The sequence below is a fragment of the Doryrhamphus excisus genome, linkage group LG10 (genome assembly GCF_037039965.1).
Source record: "Doryrhamphus excisus strain RoL-2023G ecotype Guam linkage group LG10, RoL_Dexc_Guam_v1.1, whole genome shotgun sequence".
Classification (NCBI taxonomy): Eukaryota; Metazoa; Chordata; class Actinopteri; order Syngnathiformes; family Syngnathidae; genus Doryrhamphus; species Doryrhamphus excisus.
This window is the reverse complement of record NC_136366.1, coordinates 9,747,606-9,769,892: the sequence shown is the minus strand read 5'-3', so window position 1 is coordinate 9,769,892 and position 22,287 is coordinate 9,747,606. Positions and strand designations below refer to the sequence as shown.

At 44.5% G+C, this 22,287-nt stretch overlaps 1 protein-coding gene across 4 annotated transcripts; it reads left to right on the top strand.

Annotated features, from left to right (window-relative positions):
- Positions 1-5,440: 5,440 nt before the first annotated feature.
- map1b (microtubule-associated protein 1B) lies at positions 5,441-21,501 on the top strand. 4 transcript variants are annotated; one of them, XM_058050539.2, is made up of 8 exons: positions 5,441-5,537; positions 6,253-6,488; positions 7,443-8,000; positions 9,229-9,330; positions 12,734-12,816; positions 13,167-13,307; positions 13,387-18,600; positions 20,458-21,501. In XM_058050539.2, the coding sequence occupies exons 3-8, from the start codon at positions 7,811-7,813 to the stop codon at positions 20,611-20,613; spliced, it is 5,886 nt and encodes a 1,961-aa protein (XP_057906522.2). In that variant the 5' UTR covers positions 5,441-5,537; positions 6,253-6,488; positions 7,443-7,810; the 3' UTR covers positions 20,614-21,501. The 4 variants fall into 4 exon arrangements, with proteins under 4 accessions (XP_057906522.2, XP_078650165.1, XP_078650164.1 ...); XM_078794039.1 differs by lacking the exon at positions 5,441-5,537 and having other exon boundaries at positions 6,113-6,358; positions 6,422-6,488; XM_078794038.1 differs by lacking the exon at positions 5,441-5,537 and having other exon boundaries at positions 6,253-6,358; positions 6,422-6,488; positions 7,478-8,000.
- The last annotated feature ends 786 nt before the right edge of the window (positions 21,502-22,287 follow it).

Below are 22,287 nucleotides of genomic sequence, written 5' to 3'. Positions count from 1 at the left end.
GTTTGCATTTTCTAACCCTAATGGCTGGCGGGAATCAAACCTGCACCTCAGGATGTGAGGGGCCCCTTTGTCCCATATACGTGTATGCGACCTTGAGAGGGCAAAACAGACATATCCTGTGCACACACTGGAAACATAATGCGGGCAAAAGAAATGTGTCAAATTAGTGTTTGTGTTTAAGACACTGATCTCTTTAACAACATCACACTCTTCTCTCTCTCGCTCTATGATGGAAGGATTTATTTGAAATACACCATCTGGCAAATATTTAACAAATTTCAACAGCAAATTTTCTTCTCAAAATGATGACTTTATTCACATTTTGACTTTAACCTCGTAATATCATGACTTGGTTTGTATTTCAACTTTTGTCCTGTAAACATCATTTATACCCAATATAGATTGATATGAAATTCTTCTCCTAGTTTTCCCCTAATGTTATGACTTTTTTTAAATCCTTTAATGTTTCAGTACAGTATATTACCATTAATTCAAGACTTGCTAATATTTAATAATATTACTCTTGGAAAATTGCAACTTTTTTCCCGAATATGACGTTTTTGGCTTAATATTTTGTCTTTATTCTTGTAAAATTATATCTATATTTTTCATCCATTTCTTCTTGTAAATATTTTTTCTCATCGTGATGCCTTGATGGCCATCATATTTTGTCCTTATTTCCATAACTTTATGACTTTTTTTGCTCAACCTAATTTGAAAAAATTCTTTGTTTTAATATGTCAATTTGAAATATATCATATATTTTTAATAATATATTAACTATCTGCTCCTAAAATTGCATGTATATTTTTTCTCACAATATTACAAGTTTATTGTCTGAATATATATATATATATATATATATATATATATATTCTACTTAAATGTTCCTCTCGAGAGTTTAGTTTTTCCTGCAACCTAACCCCCCCACTTTGGACGCCCCGTTTGCAGGTATGATGTGCTTAGCCAAGTAAGTATGCATGTAAAATCTATTTTCACACGCCGTCATGACTCATCCTTTCTCAACTGGCTCGCTGAACGAGGCGACCGCAAGCTGAGCTTGTTTCTTCAAAAACCACAAGCCAAGTGTAGAGAACAAAACCTGGACAAACAACTTTTATCTTGAGGTGCCGAAGACGAATTAAAAAAAAAAAACAAACTGTATTTTGATGTGTGAAAAGACGAGCGCCTGAGGAAGAATCAGGGAGCGACTGTGGAATTAAAGTGATTATGTTGTGAGCGTACAGCTGCAATCTGGAGGAAAACACTGACATAAAGACTCCTTTGTGTCCTCGCAGGTAGCGCCACTTCTTCACTTCAGAGCTGCGGGATGCCTGCGGGACACAAAATGGCAGAAAGTATCATTAAAAAAAAAAAAACATGGAGCACAAGGACAGGTGGGGCCACACTGATGATCACCGCCTCTTTTCATATCCAACACAAATATTACCACATGATGTCAATCCCTCCTTTATCGCCGTTAATTGCTTCCAGACCCAGATCCAGATTCCTTATTTAGAAATGAAAGAATATTTTCATAGCTAGCGCTTAAAGAAATCTGTTTATGACCTTCTATATAAGCTTTTTAGAGCCCTCTAGACATGAAATAACACCCCTATAGTGACTGTAACAGTTCGTCGAGCCACTATAGTGGACACAATCGTGCTCGTGTGGGCCGCTGTAAATGTGTTCCCTACAGCAGCTGTTCAAAAATGGCCTCAACCTGGAAGCCACATTTTCAAGTTGTGACCCACTTTTTTTTAAATCATTGTAATTTTTTATTTACTTTTGTTTTTGAGCTTTATTTTTCACAATTTTGTTATTAAATTTTTAAAAAATATATATTTTTATTTATTTTTTGTGCATTTTTTAATTTCTTTTATTTTTCAGTATTTTTTCACACTTTTATTATCATTTTATTTATTTTTTTGCTCTTAAGTTTTAATTGATTACTTTTTTTTATCAGCTTGGCAGATGTGTTTAATGCTCAGTTGAAGGAAGTCTCTCCATGGTTTTGAGGCCAATGAGGAGAAGTGGTCTGACCTGCAGGCCGAGTGATGAAATATTTACAGAGAAAAACAAATAACGTTCTTTCTGACTGTTTTTTTTGTTCATTTGTTTGTTTCCCACTCACTCAGCCAGGTTGGAGTCAAACGTCAGACGGAGAGAGAGGTCAACCTGAAGGTCCGTGTGTTGTTTATTTTCCTCTTGCAAACAAAAAAGCTAGTACCTTCACGCTCCATCAAGCATCTGCAATGTTTTTGCTTTTGCAGTCGAGCAATGCATTTCCTGGGTTCTTTCACTTCATCTGTTGAAAATCTGCATACGTACGCGTAACAACAAAAAAAATAGCTAAGAAAAACTCTGCCACTTGGCCGACTCTGCCCGAGTCCGAGCCGCTTTACCTTGGATGCTAACGATTTGCAACATAACACACTTTTATTCATACATAACAGACAGTATAGCTTTCCTATGTCTTACCTGTAGATATTAATCATTACTACCAGGACAAGGGTTTCCAATGTGTGGCCCAGGACGCCATTTGTGGCTTGCAGCTGTTTTTTTATTCACCTGTGACCTGTGAATTTCACAAAAATACTGAAGAAAAAACTTAAAAAATGATCAAATCAACAGTAAATTTTACAATAAATAATAAAATAATAAAATACTAAGAGAAAAAAAAAGTTGTAATATTAAGTCAGAATTTAATATTATTATTATATATTGTTTATATTGCAAAAAAGGCTAAAAAAAACATTTTAGCTTATTCTCTTTCCAAACTTACCTTTTTGGTCTAGTTTTCCCCATTTTTGCTGTTTTTTGGGGTTTAATTTTATTTCTACAATGTGCCACGAGCAATAAAAAAGAAGCTGCAAGCCGCAAATGGCCTCCAGGCCGCACTTTGGAAACCCCCTGCCCTAAGATTACAACTGTTTTATTATATGATGACTTTTTGCTCAAAAAATGTTTCTATTTGTTGCTTTTCTTTTTAATTGTTTATTTATTTTGTTGTCTTGAGGGCCATTTTAAAAAATACCACAGCGTACCAGATTGCTGCTCTTTTTTTCAATTTTTGCTTTTGTTTCATTCATTTTTTTTTTGACACCCCATCCAGAGACTCTTGTTCTCCTCCATTTTTGTTGTTTTGTTGGAAGTGGAAAAGCACCACAAAGCGAGCTGTGTAGAGCTGGTACCGTGCAGTAGAGCTGGTACCATGCAGTAGAGCTGGTACCGTGCAGTGGAGCTGGTACCGTGCAGTGGAGCTGGTACCGTGCAGTAGAGCTGGTACCGTGCAGTGGAGCTGGTACCGTGCAGTGGAGCTGGTACCGTGCAGTGGAGCTGGTACCATGCAGTGGAAAAGCGACAACGGAGTTAGACTTAAGCCTTAAAAACCCAAATCCTTAATTGTGGGCCTCAACCTCTCATCAGAAGGGATTCTTAAGGCGCTCCCGCATGGAAGTCAAGCATGACATCAGAGCAGGTCCATGGGAATCAAGCGAGTCCACGCACTCGCCGTGACCCCCGCCTACCCCCCTACGCTTGCGATCGGGAAGTCCTGATGTCTCGTGGTGACCGGGAACGTTCAGCGTGTGATCAAGATAAATGTTTTCCCAGGAAGAGAAAAGGGGAGATGCTGGAGGCGGAATCCCGTTGGGGTCGGAATATTTGTGGAAATTGACCTCTTAGCTTTGGATAAAAGTGAGTAGACTATGGAGGACACAGGTTGGTCTTTATTGGTTCCGTGCCATGACTGACCAGGATCATTCCTTGTTCTGCTTGGTGAAAGCAAAGAGAGAACTCCCACAAGTGGCCCAAAAGAGCTCACAAAAAGTTCCCAAAACGAAGCCCCTGGATCTGACCTTACTTGGACTGACTGCGGGCGGAAGAGGAGGAAAGAAGACAAGAACCAGATCAACCCGTAACACACAAACTGGTGCTTGGAAGAACCACTGGGGACAAAATGCTCCGTTCTTCTCCGTCTTCAATGGACTTTGTCAACAGTTCTTGTCCCAAATCCAGCTCCCGTTTATTTACTGCCTACTTCTGTGGTCCGTTCCCGTTGCGTTTTATGACTTGATTCGGCGTCACCCCGCCACGCCGAGACATGGTGGCAGGAAAGTTCAGAGAGTTCAAAGATCAGCTTGGCAGCAAAAATAACCTAGTAGTGTAGGATGCATAACTAGCTAACAAAATGTCACCATGGGAGGTGGATGATAGCAGTTTGCAATTTGAATGAAGATCCAACACTGCAAAATGACGTTGACGTAGTATTCTACACTAGTCACTAGGTGTGAGTAATCGTACTGTAATGTTGGGTGATGTCACACCACGCTCAATCTCTCATTATGTCTACTTTGTTGGCTAATACAAGCGTAAAGTGGACTATAGGGGTGTTATTTCATGTCTGCAGGGCTCTAATAATGTTACAAACTGCTTTGTTAAGGTTTTTGGATTATTTAAGTTTGAAAATATTCCATTTATGAATAAGGAATCCCACTTTGCGTAAAACCACGTATGGGGGTCAGGTCTGGAACCAGTTAATCTTAATAATCCTTTGAACTAGTTCTGTGTCTATGTGTCTGGTTTTGGCAGAGATCTGTTTTTGCTTGAATCGGTTTGCTCTGTAACAAAAAGTAAAAACATCTAAAAATATATTTAGATTTTTTTTCAATAATAGACTTGATCGTTTCTTTTTTTAAGTGATAAAAATGGGAAAAACCCACTTGGGAATGTTTCAAAATGATCCTAACAACTAAATTGTTACAACATGCGGAATGGCGATATGAGTTGTGTTTTGACGCGGCGTTGAAAGTTGAGGTGACGGCATGCAGCAATCCCGGACATACGTGAGCGCTTATACATGCTGCTGTGGCAAAGCTGATAAGGCTGGGGTCTGCTTCAGCTTCAAAGAGTGGGGAAAAAACTGTGTAGAATGTGTGCTGGGACTGATGCCACACATTCAATTATCAATCAAATGGCTTTCTAAAGAAATACAAGCAATGGAGGTATCCATGCTTGTCTCTTCTTGGCTTTTTCTTGCTGTGTTTTCATGCTGCGATGCCGCCACGGAAGAGGACCAGTGACAGCAAACACACGATGATGATAACCATAGAACTACAAATGTGCTAATGTCTCTGTCCTGGATGCAGCTGTGTTTTGTGAAGAGACTCGCCTCTTTTTGAGCGCCATCAGTGCAGTTTAAGGGTGAGTGTAAAGTGTATTGTTTGGATGTTGTTAACTTTACACTTTTTTCACAGTGTCGTCTAAAGTGTGAGTACGCAATTTGACCCAGCTTGACCCTGGAACAGATTATTTGCATTTACATGATCTTAATTTATTAGCAAAGCTACAAGCTACTAGCATGCTTCAATATGTTGATGGTGTGTGTGTGTGTGTGTGTTTAGGGTCGTAGGTCAAAGCACATTTAAGGAGGAGGATAAGAAATTGCTCCCTTCAAGATGGTAGTATTTCGGGGGACAGACTGTGATCGGCTCGAGCTGTCTCCGGGTGGTGACGTCACGATGACTCAAGCGAAGGTAGCACGAGCTGCATAGCATCAGGCGGGCATGGTGGTTATTTAACGACCCAGAAAGTCGCATATAGCAGGTTTTGACACCAATCAGATCGTATCTAGTGCAGAGTAACCAGAATATTCCATTCAAAAATGTGCATATCGTTGTTATTGTTGTTGCAGAGGCCTTTCGGCGGTAAATAAACAGGAAGTGAACTCAATAGGGGTCAATACAAGTCGTAATTCGTAGCAATAATGCACTTTTTAGCCCCTTCCCCAATGTCGCCACCAGAGGGCGCAGTCGGACTAGGAATGAACAGCCCATTAAATCTTGGTCATTTTAGTAAAGAGCGAAGAATAAGGTGTATAATTGAGGCAAATCAGCCAAAATACCCGAATAATAATAACAATGTTGATAAATGGGAGTTATTTAATGCAAAATATTTACAGTATATTTATAAAATTGTATATTTTGCTGTTTAATCAGGGTCAGAGCTAAAATACAACTTTTCCCACGTTATAGACAGGAAATCTTTTCAAAGTATTTTTGTATGCTGGAGCCTATCACAGCTGTCGTTGGGTGTGATGCAGGGTACACCCTGGACTCGTCGCCAGCCAATCGCAGGGCACAATATGAACTATAAATGCCTATAGTATGTGAACGTCCCTCCTTGTTAACTTCTCTTCATGTGTTTTGCAATCAAACAAAAAACTAAATATCAAATCTCACTTTTCTGCAGAGCGTTGTCCGAGAGAGGTTGCCCTTTTGACCCCTGCCCTTGTCTTCCTGGAGCTGCTGTGTGATAGTCCCTATGATTGCTGTGGTGGCCTGGACGGGACTAGAAAGTGTGTGTGTGTGTGTGATTGACAGACCAGTGTTGTGTATTTCATGTTCTCCTTGCTTCCCAGTGATGAATGTTGAACGAGGCTGCCTCCCCTGACCCGAGGGCCAACCTGGACCGTCCCATCACAAGAGGTGAGATGTTTCCACGTGGATACACCCCCAATTAGGCTGATATCACAACACTGCAGTGATGCGCCAGCTCATTAAAATCCTAAACTTTGCCGCGGTCGGTTGATCCTCTAAGGGTTTTATAGTATTAAACGGAACGCCTGATATTGGCTGCCAACACTGCTTAGCATCCACACGCAGCTTCCTGTCTGATCTCCGCTCTAGTAGTCATCTTTTCTTGGATCAAAGCTTTTTTTTTCCCCTTGTCAGGAGAATCCCGTGTAACAAACACACGTGTACACTACACTCTCCAATACAAGACACCACGCTCGTGTTCAACAATAGCTTTATTTTGTGTTTACACTGGCATACCGCAGGTGTCTATGGGGCTTGCACTATGAAGGCGGAATTTGTTGCAGATGTATTCTCACAATAATAGTAAATACTATCAGATATTTGTAGCATCATTCCTATCATAATAGTATGTCATATTGTATATCTTGTGTATACTTGTACAGACACATTTGCATTATTTAAATCATCATGATTTAATCCTTATTGTTTGCAGGAAAGTAAATCATATTGGTTACTGTATTTATTAAAATATTGCTTAGAATTTACTATTATTATGAGAATGATGGGTAACTAATATCAGACCGTTTTTATAGTTTTTATTATTTCTAATATTGGCCTACTGTATTATATTGTTATTATTATAATGAGAATAAGAGTAAATTATATTAGATTATGTCATTTTAATATATTTTTACATATTATTTACAATATATTTGTAATATTTTTTAGTAAATAAATAATATTACATTGCTCCTGTTTTTTTAAGTAATTTTTTAAAATGTTTTCTTTATTGAAGGTACATCTTAAATGATTCTGATCAATCAATTATTCTGATCAATTATTTTGCCAATATATATGAATATATGATAATAAATACTAACAGTACTGTATACCAATCTATAGGTATTAGTCCATAACAGTGTGATTTCATATAACAGCAACAGTTAAGTAGATGGGTGGACAGAAAGAAGCATCACATCATCAGATGGGAGAGTGACTTCCGGGTGTGTTGGATTCGTTGCCAATGACATCAGCTGTGCAGTGAGTGTGCAGAAAAAGGCGTCCTCCTGCCTCCCGCATCCCGCCTGCTGCTCCCACAGCAAGAGTCGCTGTTGCTGCTTCAGAGGAAGAAGAGGAAAAAAACCGGAGCCACTCCTTGTCTCCACTCCTCGTCTCCACTCCTCCGCTGACTGACTGCGGACAAAGCAGCGGCGGCAGCAGCAGCAACAGAAGAAGAAGAAGAAGAGGGAGGCTAAGGAGGAGAGGCGAGGATGTCCGCCCTGGTGCAGTGCCCACCATCATCATCTTCATCGACAGCAGCGGCAGCAGACATGGAGAACGTGTTCCCCCCCGGCAGCCCCCAGCAGCACTTTGTCCACTCCAAATTCTACCTGCTGGTGGTCCTGGGGGAGGTCATCACGGAGGACCACCTCAAGTGTGCCATCGCCGACATAGAGAAGGGTAAGACGGAGCTTTATGCAAGAAAAAAGGGAGGGGGGGGGACCCGGAACTTTAGGCACATTTGTGTTGTGTTGCATGTTTGTTTTGTATTGTGTGTTTGTGTTGTTGCTGCGGAGCCCCGCCCTGTGGTGCCACTGCATCTCCTCACCGTTCACTCCCCGGGTTATTATGGGGGTTCTGGATGGGGGGGGTGCAGGTGCTACTGGTTCACCAGAAGGACTAAATACGATAAAAGTCCTCGCCCTCCTGTGGGAGCAACCCCACCCCTCCCTCTTCCTTCCTCCCTCCTCAGCATCAGCACCATCATCCTGCATCCAGCTCTCTCATCATCGTCACACACCGGGCCGGTGGGCGTGGCCCAGGCCGCACTGCGGTCCCTACGGGTGGCCACAGGGGCCACTATTCAACAGCAGGAAGACTAACTAACGTCAAGTTAACACGTGGAAATGTTCCACGAAATGTTCCAACATGGTCCATTCCGATTGTTTGTGTCCTTTTTGCAGTGATGGGGGCCCACCAGTAAACATAGCGGGAGTAGAGATGCTCATGTGATGACAAATGATCATATTTGGGTGTCAGGAGGGGCGGGGGGCGTGACCTTATATTAAGGTGTGTGCAATTATTAGGACAACTTTGACAAGTATTCCATAGATGGGACATTTCCTAATCCCATTTTGATGAATTTAGTATTTTTTTCACGTTTCATGTGTCCACTCTGCAAAGTGCATCTATTGATTGGACAAAAAAATGTAATATTCATCATCGGCCCCACCCTGATGCCTTTTTTGTTTGACGGAAGAAGAAGTATGTTCTAGGAGGAGGCTAAAAACACCAGCACCAAGGACAGAGGCATGATTGTGCGATGGAGGGGTTGATGGCGCCATGACTCAGCTCTGTGCAGCCTGCCCCAGGCCTCCGAATAAAAAATAGATAGATACATGTCCTCATGCTGCTCCGTTAGAAAGGTAAATTCCAGGAAATGACGTTTGGAATTTCTTAAATCTGCTGTTCCTGGGGCACAAATGATCGAGCCCTACGGAGTCTGCCTAGCAACCAGCGTGTGGCAGGACATCATTTGGTTTACTAGTGAGTTGGTGGAGTGCAGACACATTTCCTGGCTGTCGGGACTAAAAAACAATGTATTCCATGCAATTGTGTGTGTGTGTGTGTGTCATGGCTGCCGAGTGTTCCAAGCAGCATAATATTGAATCGTGTTTGTTCCTTGCAGGAATACGCTCATGGGACACCAACCTGATTGACTGCAACCTGGACCAGGAACTCAAACTCTTTGTCTCCAGACACTCGGCTCGCTTCTCCGCTGATGTCAAAGGTAAACACCGGCTTTATTGTTTAGTCATCTAGTGGGTCAACTGCAGAGAGTATCAGGCCTGAGTCATAATATTTAGTCATTTTGTATTTGTATAATTTGTCCTTTTTCTGCAAAATAATGATCTGTATGAAAGGGCACTTACTATGCTCACTTTTCCACCCTTTGTATTGAGTTGTGGACTTCTGTAGAGCAGCGCCACACAAAAACCCACACAGAAGAAGTTCAAGATTTTCCAAAGGCATCCCAAACGTCTTTTACGGCTCCCTTCCAAATGCGCCAACCTCATTATCTGAAACTTTGGGATTGTTTAACACGAGAATACAACATTCTAATGATATTTATAGGTCAGAAAAGTGGGAAAAGCATAATAGGTCCCCTTTAAAATAACAATAACATTGCGTGCCAGTCAATATGCAGTACAGGTACTGTATATTGTTGACCTACTAACCGCTGTAAAAGTCAGCCTTACATGATCAGTCAAGTAAAGGTAATTTTGTAGTGCAGTTGTAATACTTTTTAAAGGAGTGGGGTGTGGTGTTTATTCATCCAAGTGAAGGAGAATGAATTACGCAGCTATTTATGGAAATACAATAATGTAGCATCCCAGTTTCAATGAAAGCTGAGACGATGCAGCATCATCAGCATCAGCAGCATCAGCATCAAAGCCCTTTTTGTTTGCTGGGGTTTTGTTTCCTCTGCGTCTGTTGATGCGCCACTTCCAAGGTGAAAGGAGCCCTCCCGCCCCCGCCTGCCCACATGTACAACTAGTAGAAATGGAGCAGGTCCAACACGGCGGGGACATGTGGTCACTCAGTGGGCGGTGCCCGGTGCAGCTTTGATGGCCTCTGCTTGGCTCTGCTCCACCCCTGCTCCATCCCTGCTCCATCCCTGCTCCATCCCTCCAGCAGGCTTCACACCCGCTTGGATGCTCTTGGAACGAGAGCGGCGGACGACAAAAGCAACGACCAGACTTCCCATCCTCCATCCCGTCTTGCTGTACCGCCTCTCCAGTGGTGGAAGTGCAGTTCATTTGGGAGTAATTACCAGCATCCCCCCCACCGTGGTTACCTGTTTGTCAGGAGAAACAAGAAGCTGCCATGTACAAAAGTAACGGGACACTTTCAACCTCTGGCGGCGATGTCCATGGTCCCACCCACGGCTTATTCCAAAAATAACATCCCACATCAGCATGTTACAAAGGATTAGGGAACAGATAAGCTGTCTGTCGTGTTCCTTACGGCGGACACAAACCAGCAGGTGGTTTGGGAGTGGGAAGGAGGACGGATGCAATTATCCATCCGTGTGACAGAGGACATCCATCTCGCCGCATCAGTGCACTTGGAGGTCATGTGAGACAAGCAGAAGAAGGGACCAGACAACGCCCCGATGGGATGACATGTCTGGCTTTTCATCTCCGTGTGCTCCATAAATAGTCATTAAAACTCATCTTGACCTTTAGGAGATTGTTTGACAAAGATGGGAGCCATCCTGGTGGGGGATTGATGGGTTCATTCCAGAAAATGTTGCTTAGAAGGAAGCGTTATACACTTTTTGCAAGCCACCAGGTGTATTTAATACAGAGCAGTGATGTGGAATGCATATAAATGCAGCTCACTCATAACCGTTATTGTGCTGTTTCTGTTCCTGGGGTCATGAAATCTGCCTAGCAACAAGTTTGTGGCGGGACAGGAGAAAGATCCCGGTAATGTACGTACATCCCTGATGCTGTCTGCCAGGTATCATTTCACTGGCTTGTATGGAGTCGGCTGCTAGAGTGCAGGAAATAACGATATAAGATTTCTATGGATTCGATCTATTTTTTTGTGCTGTAGGAACTAAAAAAATGACTTGAGCATGAGTTTTAAATTCGATTTCATAAGCCACATTTATTATTGAAATTTCTTACAAGCCAAATGATGAAAAGACCTACGCAAAAAATATGAAACTAGTGAAATTGTAAGCAAAGAGACAGCAGATTGAGTCAGATGATGTAAGGTTTTTATGAATGCAAAAGCAGGGATGCTGTGTTCTGTCGTTGTTCCACTGATCTATTTTTGGTCTGGTGCCTTCCTCATTGATTTCGTCCGGTCAGCCTCCACCAGCCGCACACGCCCAGGATGTTAATAGCGGCGGGGAGCGTGGGGGGGTGTTGGTGATGTCTAGCTTTTATATGGATTGTTGGGGTCCTGGCTGCTCCTTTTTTTTTTTTTTTTGACAAGTCAGCCTGCGCACGGCTAATGATGATGGTGGTGCTAATAGCAGCTTGCCTGCAAGCGAGGACCGCCTCGGCTGTGGTGGCACAGAAAAAGGCCGACGCCCACTCACACAGACAAAGGAGAAGCAAGTGTGAGGAAAAACCAACATTTGTTTCCTCTGTCTGTCAGCTTCAGAATAAAAGTGATTCGGTGAGTTCATTTAAATATGTATGCTCTTCACTGAAGGCCAGCGAGGTCAAAAGTGAAGGCGTGAGCTCCTATTAGTCAAGTCAATCACATTTTATGAACAATGTATGTACATATATTATGGCCCCTGGCATATTGTAGAAATACCATTTATTCATATTCAAAAGTTCTGTTATTATACAGCCGTCCCTCGCTGTATCACGTTTTTCAGAAATGAATTCATAAATGATGTGTCTATTATTAGTCCACACATCGTGAAATACAAGTGATATGTCGTATTCTGGTCTCTAGGTGGCAGTAATAACACATTAGGTAATAACATTACCTTACATGACATTACCTTAACACCGCATGAAGCCATAAAGTCAGCCATTGCATGTCTCACATGATAGAGTGAAAAAAAGTTATCCTTCCAATCGGTGTGGAAGTGGTAAGTTTTTGCATTCTTAAGGTTCAAAGAAATAAAGCTGAGGCTAACTGGTTTGTTGGCTAGCTGCCATCTGAAGTCCCTGCCACGTAAGATTTGTGAATAAAAGCAGTTCTTTTAACAGATAGAGTTAGTTTTTCATACCTGACCACCTTGGTTGTGCTTGGACTGTCTCACTGTTAGAGTTTCAGAGTATCTAACACATACTATATACACAAGACCATGAAGGAATCGCTGGTACAGCAGCGCAGTCAAGTCAATGACAAAAAAAATCCATCTCAATCTCTTTGTCCTTTGATGCTCAAGACAAAAGGTTTCATTCTGCACAGAGATCGATGTCCCTTCGGGAAGAAACGTCTGTCTTAATAGCTCTATGCTCCGTCATGTGAATGTTCTATGAAATATGGATGTAGGAGTCATCACACACGTTAGGATGATTTATGCACTAGGGGGACAAGGCAGAGGGATGGCGACACAAGCATTATTCTGATTCAAAGCGAAGACATTTTATTGTGGGCAACCCCGCTTGCAGCGCAGTGACGTGTTTGTTTTTCTGGTCTAATTTGTTTGGCAGGACAGAGGATTCTTCACCATAAAAGTAACGTCCTGGAGACGGTCGTGCTTATCAACCCTTCAGACGACGCCGTCAGCACTGAGGTCAAATATAATGACACATCCTCTGTTTACTCTTAAGGGCTTCCTTCTATGTTTTGCTGGTGCTGTGATATCTGGATATGAGCTTTCTACCCGCTGGTCATGTCTGTAGAAGACAGCTGGGGCTCAGAGAAGAAAATAAATCTTCAGGGGGAGGAAGACATTACAAAAAAGGGAATTAGACAGCAGCAAATGAATGTAAATGTATGGTATCATATTGCAAATGAGCTTATGTGACTTATCTATTTAGCTAATAGTGTTGTAATTCCAATTCTGTTAGCTTTATCCCAATTCCCAAGTGGGAATCTTCATTTCAACCACAATGATTCATGTTGTTTTTTGTTTTTTTTTAGGTTCGGTTGATGATCTCCGACTCTGCCAGACACAAGCTTCTGGTTCTGTCGGGGCAATGCACGGAAAACACTGGGGAGCTGATACTTCAGTCTGGATCTTTCTCCTTCTCCAAGTTCATGGACATATTCACTGACCAAGAGGTGCGTTCACTGGCTGATGCGCCATTTCTTGTTCATTGTGCTAAAAATAAATGAATGGCTCCTGTTTTTCATCGTTCAGATTGGTGAATTGCTGAGCACCATTCACCCAGAAAACAAAGCCAACCTGACGCTCTCCTGCCCCGATCAAGGGGACTGGAAAAACTCCAACCTGGACAAACACAACCTGCAAGACTTCATCAACATGAAGCTGAACTCTGTGCTTATCCTGCCCGAAATGGAGGGCCTCTCCGAGTTCACAGAGTATTTATCCGAATCCGTGGAGATCCTGACGCCTTTCGATATGTTGGAACCGCCGGCCTCGGGCGGATTCCTCAAGCTCTCCAAGCCTTGCTGCTACATCTTCCCCGGCGGCCACGGGGACTCGGCTCTCTTTGCTGTCAATGGATTCAACATGCTCATAAACGGTGGCTCCGACAGGAAGTCCTGCTTCTGGAAGCTGGTGAGACACCTGGATCGTGTGGACTCGGTCCTCCTGACCCACATCGGGGACGACAACCTGCCGGGTATTAATAGCATGCTGCAGAGGAAGATTGCGGAGCTGGAAGAGGAGCAGTCGCAGGGTTCCACAGCCAACAGCGACTGGGTGAAGAACATGATCTCACCAGATATAGGTGTCGTGTTTGTGAATCTGCCTGAAAACCTGAACCACCCCGACCCAAACTACAGAGTCAGGCGGAATCTCGAGGAGGCAGCGGCCACCCAGCAGTTCCTTACCAAGCTAAATTTGAGAATAGAGCCTTTGCAGCGACCGGTTGGAAACACGATCGAACCCATGACATTGTTTCAAAAAATGGGTGTGGGGAAGCTGGAGATGTACGTGCTCAACCCGGCGAAGAACAGCAAGGAGATGCAACACTTCATGAAGCAGTGGACAGGAAGCCAGAATGACACCACTTCTATCCTACTGCCCAACGGAAAAGAATGCGAGTTCCCCGTATCCGACTTGACGTCCATCACCTCCCTCATTGTGTGGCACCCTGCAAACCCCTCGGAGAAGGTCGTGCGGGTTCTTTTCCCGGGAAATGCCACCCAGCAGCACATCTTTGAAGGTTTGGAAAAACTAAAGCACTTGGACTTCTTGAAGCAACCGGTTGTCACTCAAAAAGCAATGTCCGCCGACGTTCCGTCAGCGCCGCCACCGAAGCTAAACAAGATGAAGAACAGGACAGACAGCAAGGAGAGCCTGAAGTCGACTCCGAAGCCTTCGCCGAGCAAAGGCATCAGGAAGGAATCCAAGGAGGAAGGTGCAGAGAAAGCGAAGGCAGGTGCCGATGATTTGTCGCATGAAAAACAGCAAAAGACGGACAAAAAAGAAAAGGTGTCAATGAAAAAAGAACGAGCAAAGGCTGCCGAGAAAGAATTAAAAGCAAAACCAGAACAACCGTCCCTGAATGACACGCCTGAAAAGAAGAAAACTCCAATGAAAGCCAAACCCGAAAAGGAGAAGATCGCTAAGAAAGACATCAAAGTATCCGCAGAGAAGAAAAAGGAGGTAAAAAAGGATGCAGTCAAGAAAGAGGATGCACCTAGGAAGGAGAGGAAAGAAGAAGCAAAGAAAAAGGAGATGAAAAAAGACGTGAGGAGAGATTCTCCCATGAAGGAGAAAAAGGATGAAAAGAGAGACCAAAAGAAAGACATTAAAAAGCCATCAAAAGACACCAAGAAAGTATCTGCTCCCGGGGAGGACAAAGGTCTGGCCCCTAAACCAAAGACCCTGAAAAAAGACGTCTCCAAAAAGGATGCAGGATCTCCCTCCAAGCTGAAAGGCAAAGGAGGTTCCAAAGTGGCGAAGGAGACGAAGGTGGATGCTGCCAAAAACGCAGCGAGTGCAGCTGCTGTCGCTGAGGACCCAGAAGCGGAGAGGTCTGTCATGTCTTCCCCGGTGGACCTCACTCGGGACTTTGAGGAGCTCCGAGCAGAAGAGCAGGCGGAAGATGAAGCCACTGTGCAGCAAAATGTGAATGATGAGGTTGTGATGACGCAATATGGAGGAGAGGCGATGCAGACCAAAGAGTCCCCCGAGGGCCTGGAATCAGTGGATGAGGGCATCACCACAACAGAGGCTGAAGGAGATAGCGGAGAGACTCCAGATGATCAAGGTCTCAGGGGAAAACTGGATGGCAGTGTGAGTGAAAGGTTTGAAGATGAGGGAACCGGAATGGAGGAAGCGTCTGATGGAGCAGATTATGAAGAGAAGGGGGAAACGGAGGAGCTGAGAGTGGAGTTAAATAAAAATGAGCTCGGTGAAGATGAAATCATATCAGGAGATAACGTTCAGGCTAGTGTAGAAGATCAGCTTCTCCATAAAAGTAGAAAAGACGTGGAGGAACTAATCGTTCCGGCCTCGCCCAAAGAGTCATCGCCTGTGTCCCCCGCCGCATCGATCCACGATGAAATCCTTCCCGCTGCCTCGGATGATGACACCAAGGAGGAACCGCCTGAGGAGTTCACGATCACATCCGGGCTCACTCAGTCCACCATTGAGATATCCAGTGTGCCTACACCCATGGACGAGATGTTGACTCCAAAGGACGGCTTAAGCGATGAAACGGCCAACGATGATCCAGACTCCCCTTCGCCTGATGTTGCCAGATTGGGGATGTCGCAATCTGAGGACTTTGATAAGAACAAGCTCTCCTTCCATCAGAGTAAACCAAGTTCAGACCACTCCAAGAGTGATGCCACAGAGGGTGGAGACTACAACCACACCGCCTCAACAATATCTCCTCCTTCCTTATTCGAGGAGGACAAACTCTGTCAGGAGTTTCCTTCTGATGCCAAAGTAGAAGGTCTTACCACACTTGAAGAACCGTTTGAGAAACAGGACCCAGCAAGGCTCTTGTCAACATCACCTCTGGTTCTTTCTCCCCCGAGTGACCAAAAATACAACTTGGACTCCCCGTCAACATTTGCTGCACCTATAGAACTTTCAAGTACCTTAACAGGGTCCACCAGAGTACTGGGCGAGTCCACCCTCAGCCCAGATGATGAGACACTGGAAGGGGCGAACTCCCCCCAGTCCGCTGGTCATACACCTTATTACCAGTCCCCAGTAGATGAAAAAGCAGGAGCTGTGCCAACCATGTCACAGAACCAGGAACAGGGTCCGACTATTGTGGAGGTCACAAGTGATCAAGAAGATTCCTCCAACAGGGCGACACCAGAACCTGATGATAAACAACCAGAGTGTTTCTCGACATCTTCTCCAAAAAGCCCACCTTCAGCGATGAAGAAGGACCTGGACCACATGAACAACCATGCGGTCTTTTCCTCAACGCCGGCAAGACGCCAATCAGAGGCCACTTCTGTCACAACCTTCAAGGAGGAGACTAAAATGTCCATCTCAGAAGGGACGGCATCAGACAAGTCCGACACACCGATGGAGGAAGTGGTAGCAGAGGACATGTTTTCTCACCTGGCATCAGCGTCTACCGCCTCCCTCGCCACCAGCTCCTTCCCCGAGCCCACCACCGACTCCCCCTCTCTTCATGCCGAGGTTGGCTCTCCTCACTCGACAGAAGTCGACGACTCTTTGTCTGTCTCTGTAGGCCAGACGCCAACGACCTTCCATGAAGCTGAGGCATCGCCAACCAAGGAGGACTGTCCCAGACCCATGTCCATCTCCCCGGACGTCTCACCAAAGATTCAAGTCAGAGCGCAGACGCAGGACACAAAGTCTCCAGAACATTCCACCACGTCAATGGAGTTTGGCCAGGAGTCTCCTGACCACTCCTTAGCCCTTGACTTCAGTAAACAATCTCCAGAGCACCAATCAGCAGGAAGCAGCTCACGCGCTACAGAGAACGGTCCGACCGAGATAGACGACAGTCCCTCGGACGTCAGAGCATCTGAAGAACAAACATCTGCCGTGGAGAAACCTTTGCATTTTGAGGAGACCGAAGAAACAGATTCAGCTCGTGCTGCTTCTGCAACCCCATCAGATGCCTCCCAATCCACTCCCTCCGTCACGACCCCATGCCAAATGGCTGAATTGCCCCCCATGGTGGAGCAGACACCAAAAGCGGCCTCCGTCACCCATTCTCCACAATCCAGTGAGGCGTCGCCATTTTCAGGAGGTCCCGTGGAAAGAGACAACAGCAGCCCGCTTTCTCTGTCTGGCGAGCACTTTGCACCCAAGCCTGAACCACAGGAGACACGGGACAAGACACCTTCTCCAACACAGGACAAGACACCTTCTCCATCACCGTCATCGTTAGGGTTTTCAGAGGAAGGGAAACCATTGCCAGATAAGGAGACAACCCCCTTTAGATGGGAAGATTCCACACTGGAGGCGAAGGTCCCTTGTCCATCACATCTACCTCTGTCCTCACCTCCAGCCTGCACCTTCAGGGACCCTGATTTCTCCAAGGTCAGCCCTTCCGCTTTGCCCAAGACAGACGTCGACCTCTGCTTGGTCTCTTCGTGTGAGTACCGCCATCCCAAGACGGAACTATCTCCATCGTTCATCAACCCCAGCCCCCTTGAATATTTCATCAGTGAGGAGAACGCCTTGGAGGAAGAGAAACCTCTTGAGACGGTTGGAGGAGGGCCTCCACCTCCTGGGGGCAAGCTTCCACCCAAGCAATGTGAGGAGACTCCTCCCACATCCATTAGTGACTCCGCCCCCTCTCAGACCGATTCTGATGTTCCACCAGGGACGGAGGAGTGCCCTTCCATTACAGCAGATGCTAACATTGATTCCGAGGACGACTCCGAGACTCTTCCGACTGACAGAACGCTGACCTCCAGGCATGCCGATCCTCCTCCGGTGCCGCTCAGGGACTCGGCTCCATCCGCAGGGCCCCGTGACGTCTGCATGGTGGACCCCGAGGCCCTCAAGGCCGAGGAGAACCGCAACAATGCAAACACAGACGTCGCAGAAAAGCCCAAGAAGAAGAAGTTGACCAAAAAGGCCTCCTCACCTGCGAGGAAGGGTGGTCTCTCCAAGGTGAAGGACTCAAAGACCGCCTCTCCCAGGAAGAGTCTCGGGGAGGGGAAGGATGCTAAAAATGCAACCAACACCTCGGCATCCAAAGGTGCTAGCGGGAAGCTATCGAGTTCGGCATCTCTGCCAAACTGTCCTCCCATGTACATGGACTTGGTCTACATCCCCAATCACTGCAGCGCCAAGAATGTGGATGCCGAGTTCTTTCAGCGGGTGCGCTCATCCTACTACGTGGTCAGCGGCAACGACCAGGCGTCTCAGGAGCCCGGCAGGGCGGTCCTGGATGCTCTGCTGGAAGGGAAAGCCCGGTGGGACAATAACATGCAGGTATGTTGCTTGTGTTATTATTATTCTAAGACAGTGATTTTCAACCACTGTGCCGCGGCACACTAGTGTACCTTGAGAAACCGTCAGGTGTGCCGTGAGGAATTATCCAATATCACTTTTTAGAGTTAACATTTATTAATCATCATTTGCAAATATTATGTCAATAGCCATGAATATATGGACCCAAATATTCCAATTGCATTTGGTATATTTGCTCAAACGGAAAGAATTGAACAGGGATGGAATATTCCTTTCCCCAATCCGATTGAGGTATCTTGTACCCGCTCAAACGGAAATTTGTCAGGGTGCGTTCTTCTTCGTGGTGTTTTTCTTCTTCTGTTGTTTATTGGCGATTGGCAAGCAGCTTTTGTATGCATTAGCGCCATCTGTGGAACAGAATCTAAACCAGAGGTAGGGAACCTATGGCTCGGGAGCCAGGTAGGGCTCTTTTGATGACTGTATCTGGCTCGCAAGCATTTCTTACTACAATAAAAAATTATTTTTGCTAACATTTTAAAGTAAACCATCACAGAAATGACTGTTAAAAATAATATTCAAAATCAACAACTTTCTTATGCATTTTAATTCGTCCATCTATATTCTGCTGCAATACAGCCGACCATATCTATCTTTCCTGATGATATTTTCCAGGTCAAACACCAAAACTTGATTATTACTGGGTAATGCTGTAGTCTACCTCGGTCATTGAGATGTCAAAAAAACATGTAAATGTAAACTTTCCTCCTTTAGTCAAATAGCTAAAGCTGCAGAACCAAGCCTTCTGACGAAGATGGCCAAAAGAATGAAATACGTCTACGGAGTACGGTGCAAAACTATGCAGCAGCAGAAGTTGTATTAATGGCAACAAGTATTTGATTTATTATTAGACACTGCGCTGCTCACGAAAGTGTGCTGGCCACACCCCATTGGCATGGGGTAGTGTGCCTGGTCTACGTAATTAGAGCCCATTATCTAAAACTGTTGGTCTTACATAAAAATGCACACATTTTATTGCATTCAATGTTTTTAAAAAAATGTATATGGCTCTCACAGATACACATTTTAAAATATCTGGCCTTCATGGCTCTCTTCGCCAAAAAGGTTCCCGACCCCTGATCTAAACACTTCTATACTTTATTCACAAGTCCAGTTTTTATTAAAAAAGAAAATATATATCTATATAAAACAAGATTGAATTTGATCTTTTCCTGTTTAAATTGATCCCAGTGCGTTCTTTCAGCGCATACTCAGATATGACGTAACACGCAGATCCAGATGTTCAGATTTAAAAATGGAGGCCAGCAATCGGCACTGGACTAAGCAAAGTTTGTTTTTGATTCAAACTAAATTTCAAGACTGGACAGACGAAAAACTGACAATACAGAGTTATTCCAACAAGTGGAAGAAAAACTTGGGGAAGCCGGTATCACGTGAAGTTGATGTTTACGTTTTACCCCACATGACCCATTGACTATTCTGGTTGATTTTCACGGTGCATGTAGACAAGAGATTGGAATATTCCTTTCCATGGATTCCATTGTTTCCCGAAAGGTCATTCGGAAACAGAAAAAGTGGTCATGTAAACGTGGCTACTGTCGAGTGTCTGTGGTGTAAAGACTGGCATAGCAATGTAATATTGGTCCGTGTGGCAACACCTACCTTGTTCCTCCCATAGACTTATTGATGCACGTGTGAGGTCATGGTGACATTTTGTAACATTTTTGATTAGTGGTGTGCCACAAGATTTTTCCAATGTAAAAAAACATGTCGTGGCTCAAAAAAGGTTGAAAAACACTGTTCTAAGAAACAGCCACCAACGGCCACAGCATCCGAACGTTTGACTTTCTCTCAACACAGGTCACGCTGATTCCCACTCACGATACGGATGTGATGAGGGAGTGGTACCAAGAGACCCACGACAAGCAACAGGAGCTTAACATCATGGTGCTGGCCAGCAGCAGCACTGTGGTCATGCAGGACGAGTCCTTCCCGGCTTGTAAGATTGAGATGTAGAACCCAGAGGTCTGAACCGTGTAGCTTAAACCTAAACAGTCACTCCTGCTTTTACACAAGTCCAATAAAAAAAAAACACGACACTAATGACGGGCAACTTCTGGGGAAGGAAAACGGAGATAATGTTTTCCCAGGTGTTTGTCAACTTTTCATGAAGGGATTGTACCGGGAGGAAATTGGAATGAGCAGATTCAGAACAGTTCCTCCCAGCAGGGTTTTTTCCTCAGGCTTCCATTGAGAAACAGACATTTGAAGGTTCGGTCATAGATGAAGAATGTGCACAGTTGAGCCGTAACGTTCAACAACACAACAGCGACTCAGCTGTGATGTGATAAGTAACATTTGCTAGGAAATAGCACCCAACCATCGCAGTGTAGCGAAGACAAGAGCAGCAAACAAAAACGTGTGAGTGAGCCATTTTTGAATGAATTGTTACAGATGATCATTATGCAACCGCCAAACCAGACTCCAAAAACCAACCACGGACGACTAACTCTACCGGACTCTTCCAAACGCTGGGCTACCCTGACTCACCAGACATGTCTTAAACAAAAGAAAATGGTTCATGATACCGCCAGAGAACCTTGAATAATCACCATCACGACAACAAAACAGCAAACTTCACATTCACTCTTCCTTCTTTTCTTCGTCTCTAATAATCTGCCTTTTTTCTTCCTGTCCTTCCTTCCCTCCGGAGAACAATGTTAATCTACAGCAGCCATGTATGTGGTATATTTGTCTTGTGCGCTCATGTCTGCAAACTCATACTGTATGTCCGCTCTGTTTGAAGTGAAAGCATTCATCAGCGCTTTGTGTGCAATAGCTAACCAAACGGGAAACCACCACGAATCAAAATACAAACACAATAAAACACAATCTGCTGACAAACTCCTTTCTGTTGTCTTTTGGATGTATTTACTCAACTGCAGAGAGTATAAGACCTTAGTGGGGGGGAAAAGAAAATCAAAGAGCAACGGCATTCCATAGAACAACAGTGAACAGAGTGAGACCTCTTGTTAGTCATTCAATCTGCATGTTGGTCATCAGGAGCAGGGCAAGGTAACGTAGTAGAAGTTAGGAGGGGTGGGGGTGGGGGTATGATGCCACACAACACTCACCTATGGTGACCATTTTTGGTCGACAAAGTAAATACAAAATATAAAGGTAACAGCGCAAAATGGTGTGCTTCACAGAATGTCATCACTGCTCTTTAAAACGAGAAATGCTGCAAATGTTAGACAGAATTGCTATTGCTAAATACATGTACAACTTTTGTAGGAATTAATGCATTATTGTGACATGTTACAAAGTTACCTGCATTGGTTAATGATGGGTGATATTTAAATAAAAATGACAAATAAATGGCGGCACGGCAGTCTAGTGGTTAGCGCACAGACCTCACAGCTAGGAGACCAGGGTTCAATTCTCTGTGTGGAGTTTGCATGTTCTCCCCGTGCATTCCAAAAACATGCTAGGTTAATTGGCGACTCCAAATTGTCCATAGGTATGAATGTGAGTGTGAATGGTTGTTTGTCTATATGTGCCCTGTGATTGGCTGGCGACCAGTCCAGGGTGTACCCCGCCTCTCGCCCGAAGACAGCTGGGATAGGCTCCAGCACCCCCGCGACCCTCGTGAGGAAAAAGCGGTAGAAAATGAATGAATGAATGACATGT

What these genes read in the sequence shown, in the direction of transcription:
- map1b (XM_058050539.2), top strand. Translation starts at nt 7,811, where the DNA reads ATGTCCGCCCTGGTGCAGTGCCCACCATCATCATCTTCATCGACAGCA. An exon ending in CTTCTCCGCTGATGTCAAAG is followed by an intron (nt 9,331 to 12,733) that starts GTAAACACCGGC and finishes TTTGTTTGGCAG; the next exon opens with GACAGAGGATTCTTCACCAT. An exon ending in ACGACGCCGTCAGCACTGAG is followed by an intron (nt 12,817 to 13,166) that starts GTCAAATATAAT and finishes GTTTTTTTTTAG; the next exon opens with GTTCGGTTGATGATCTCCGA.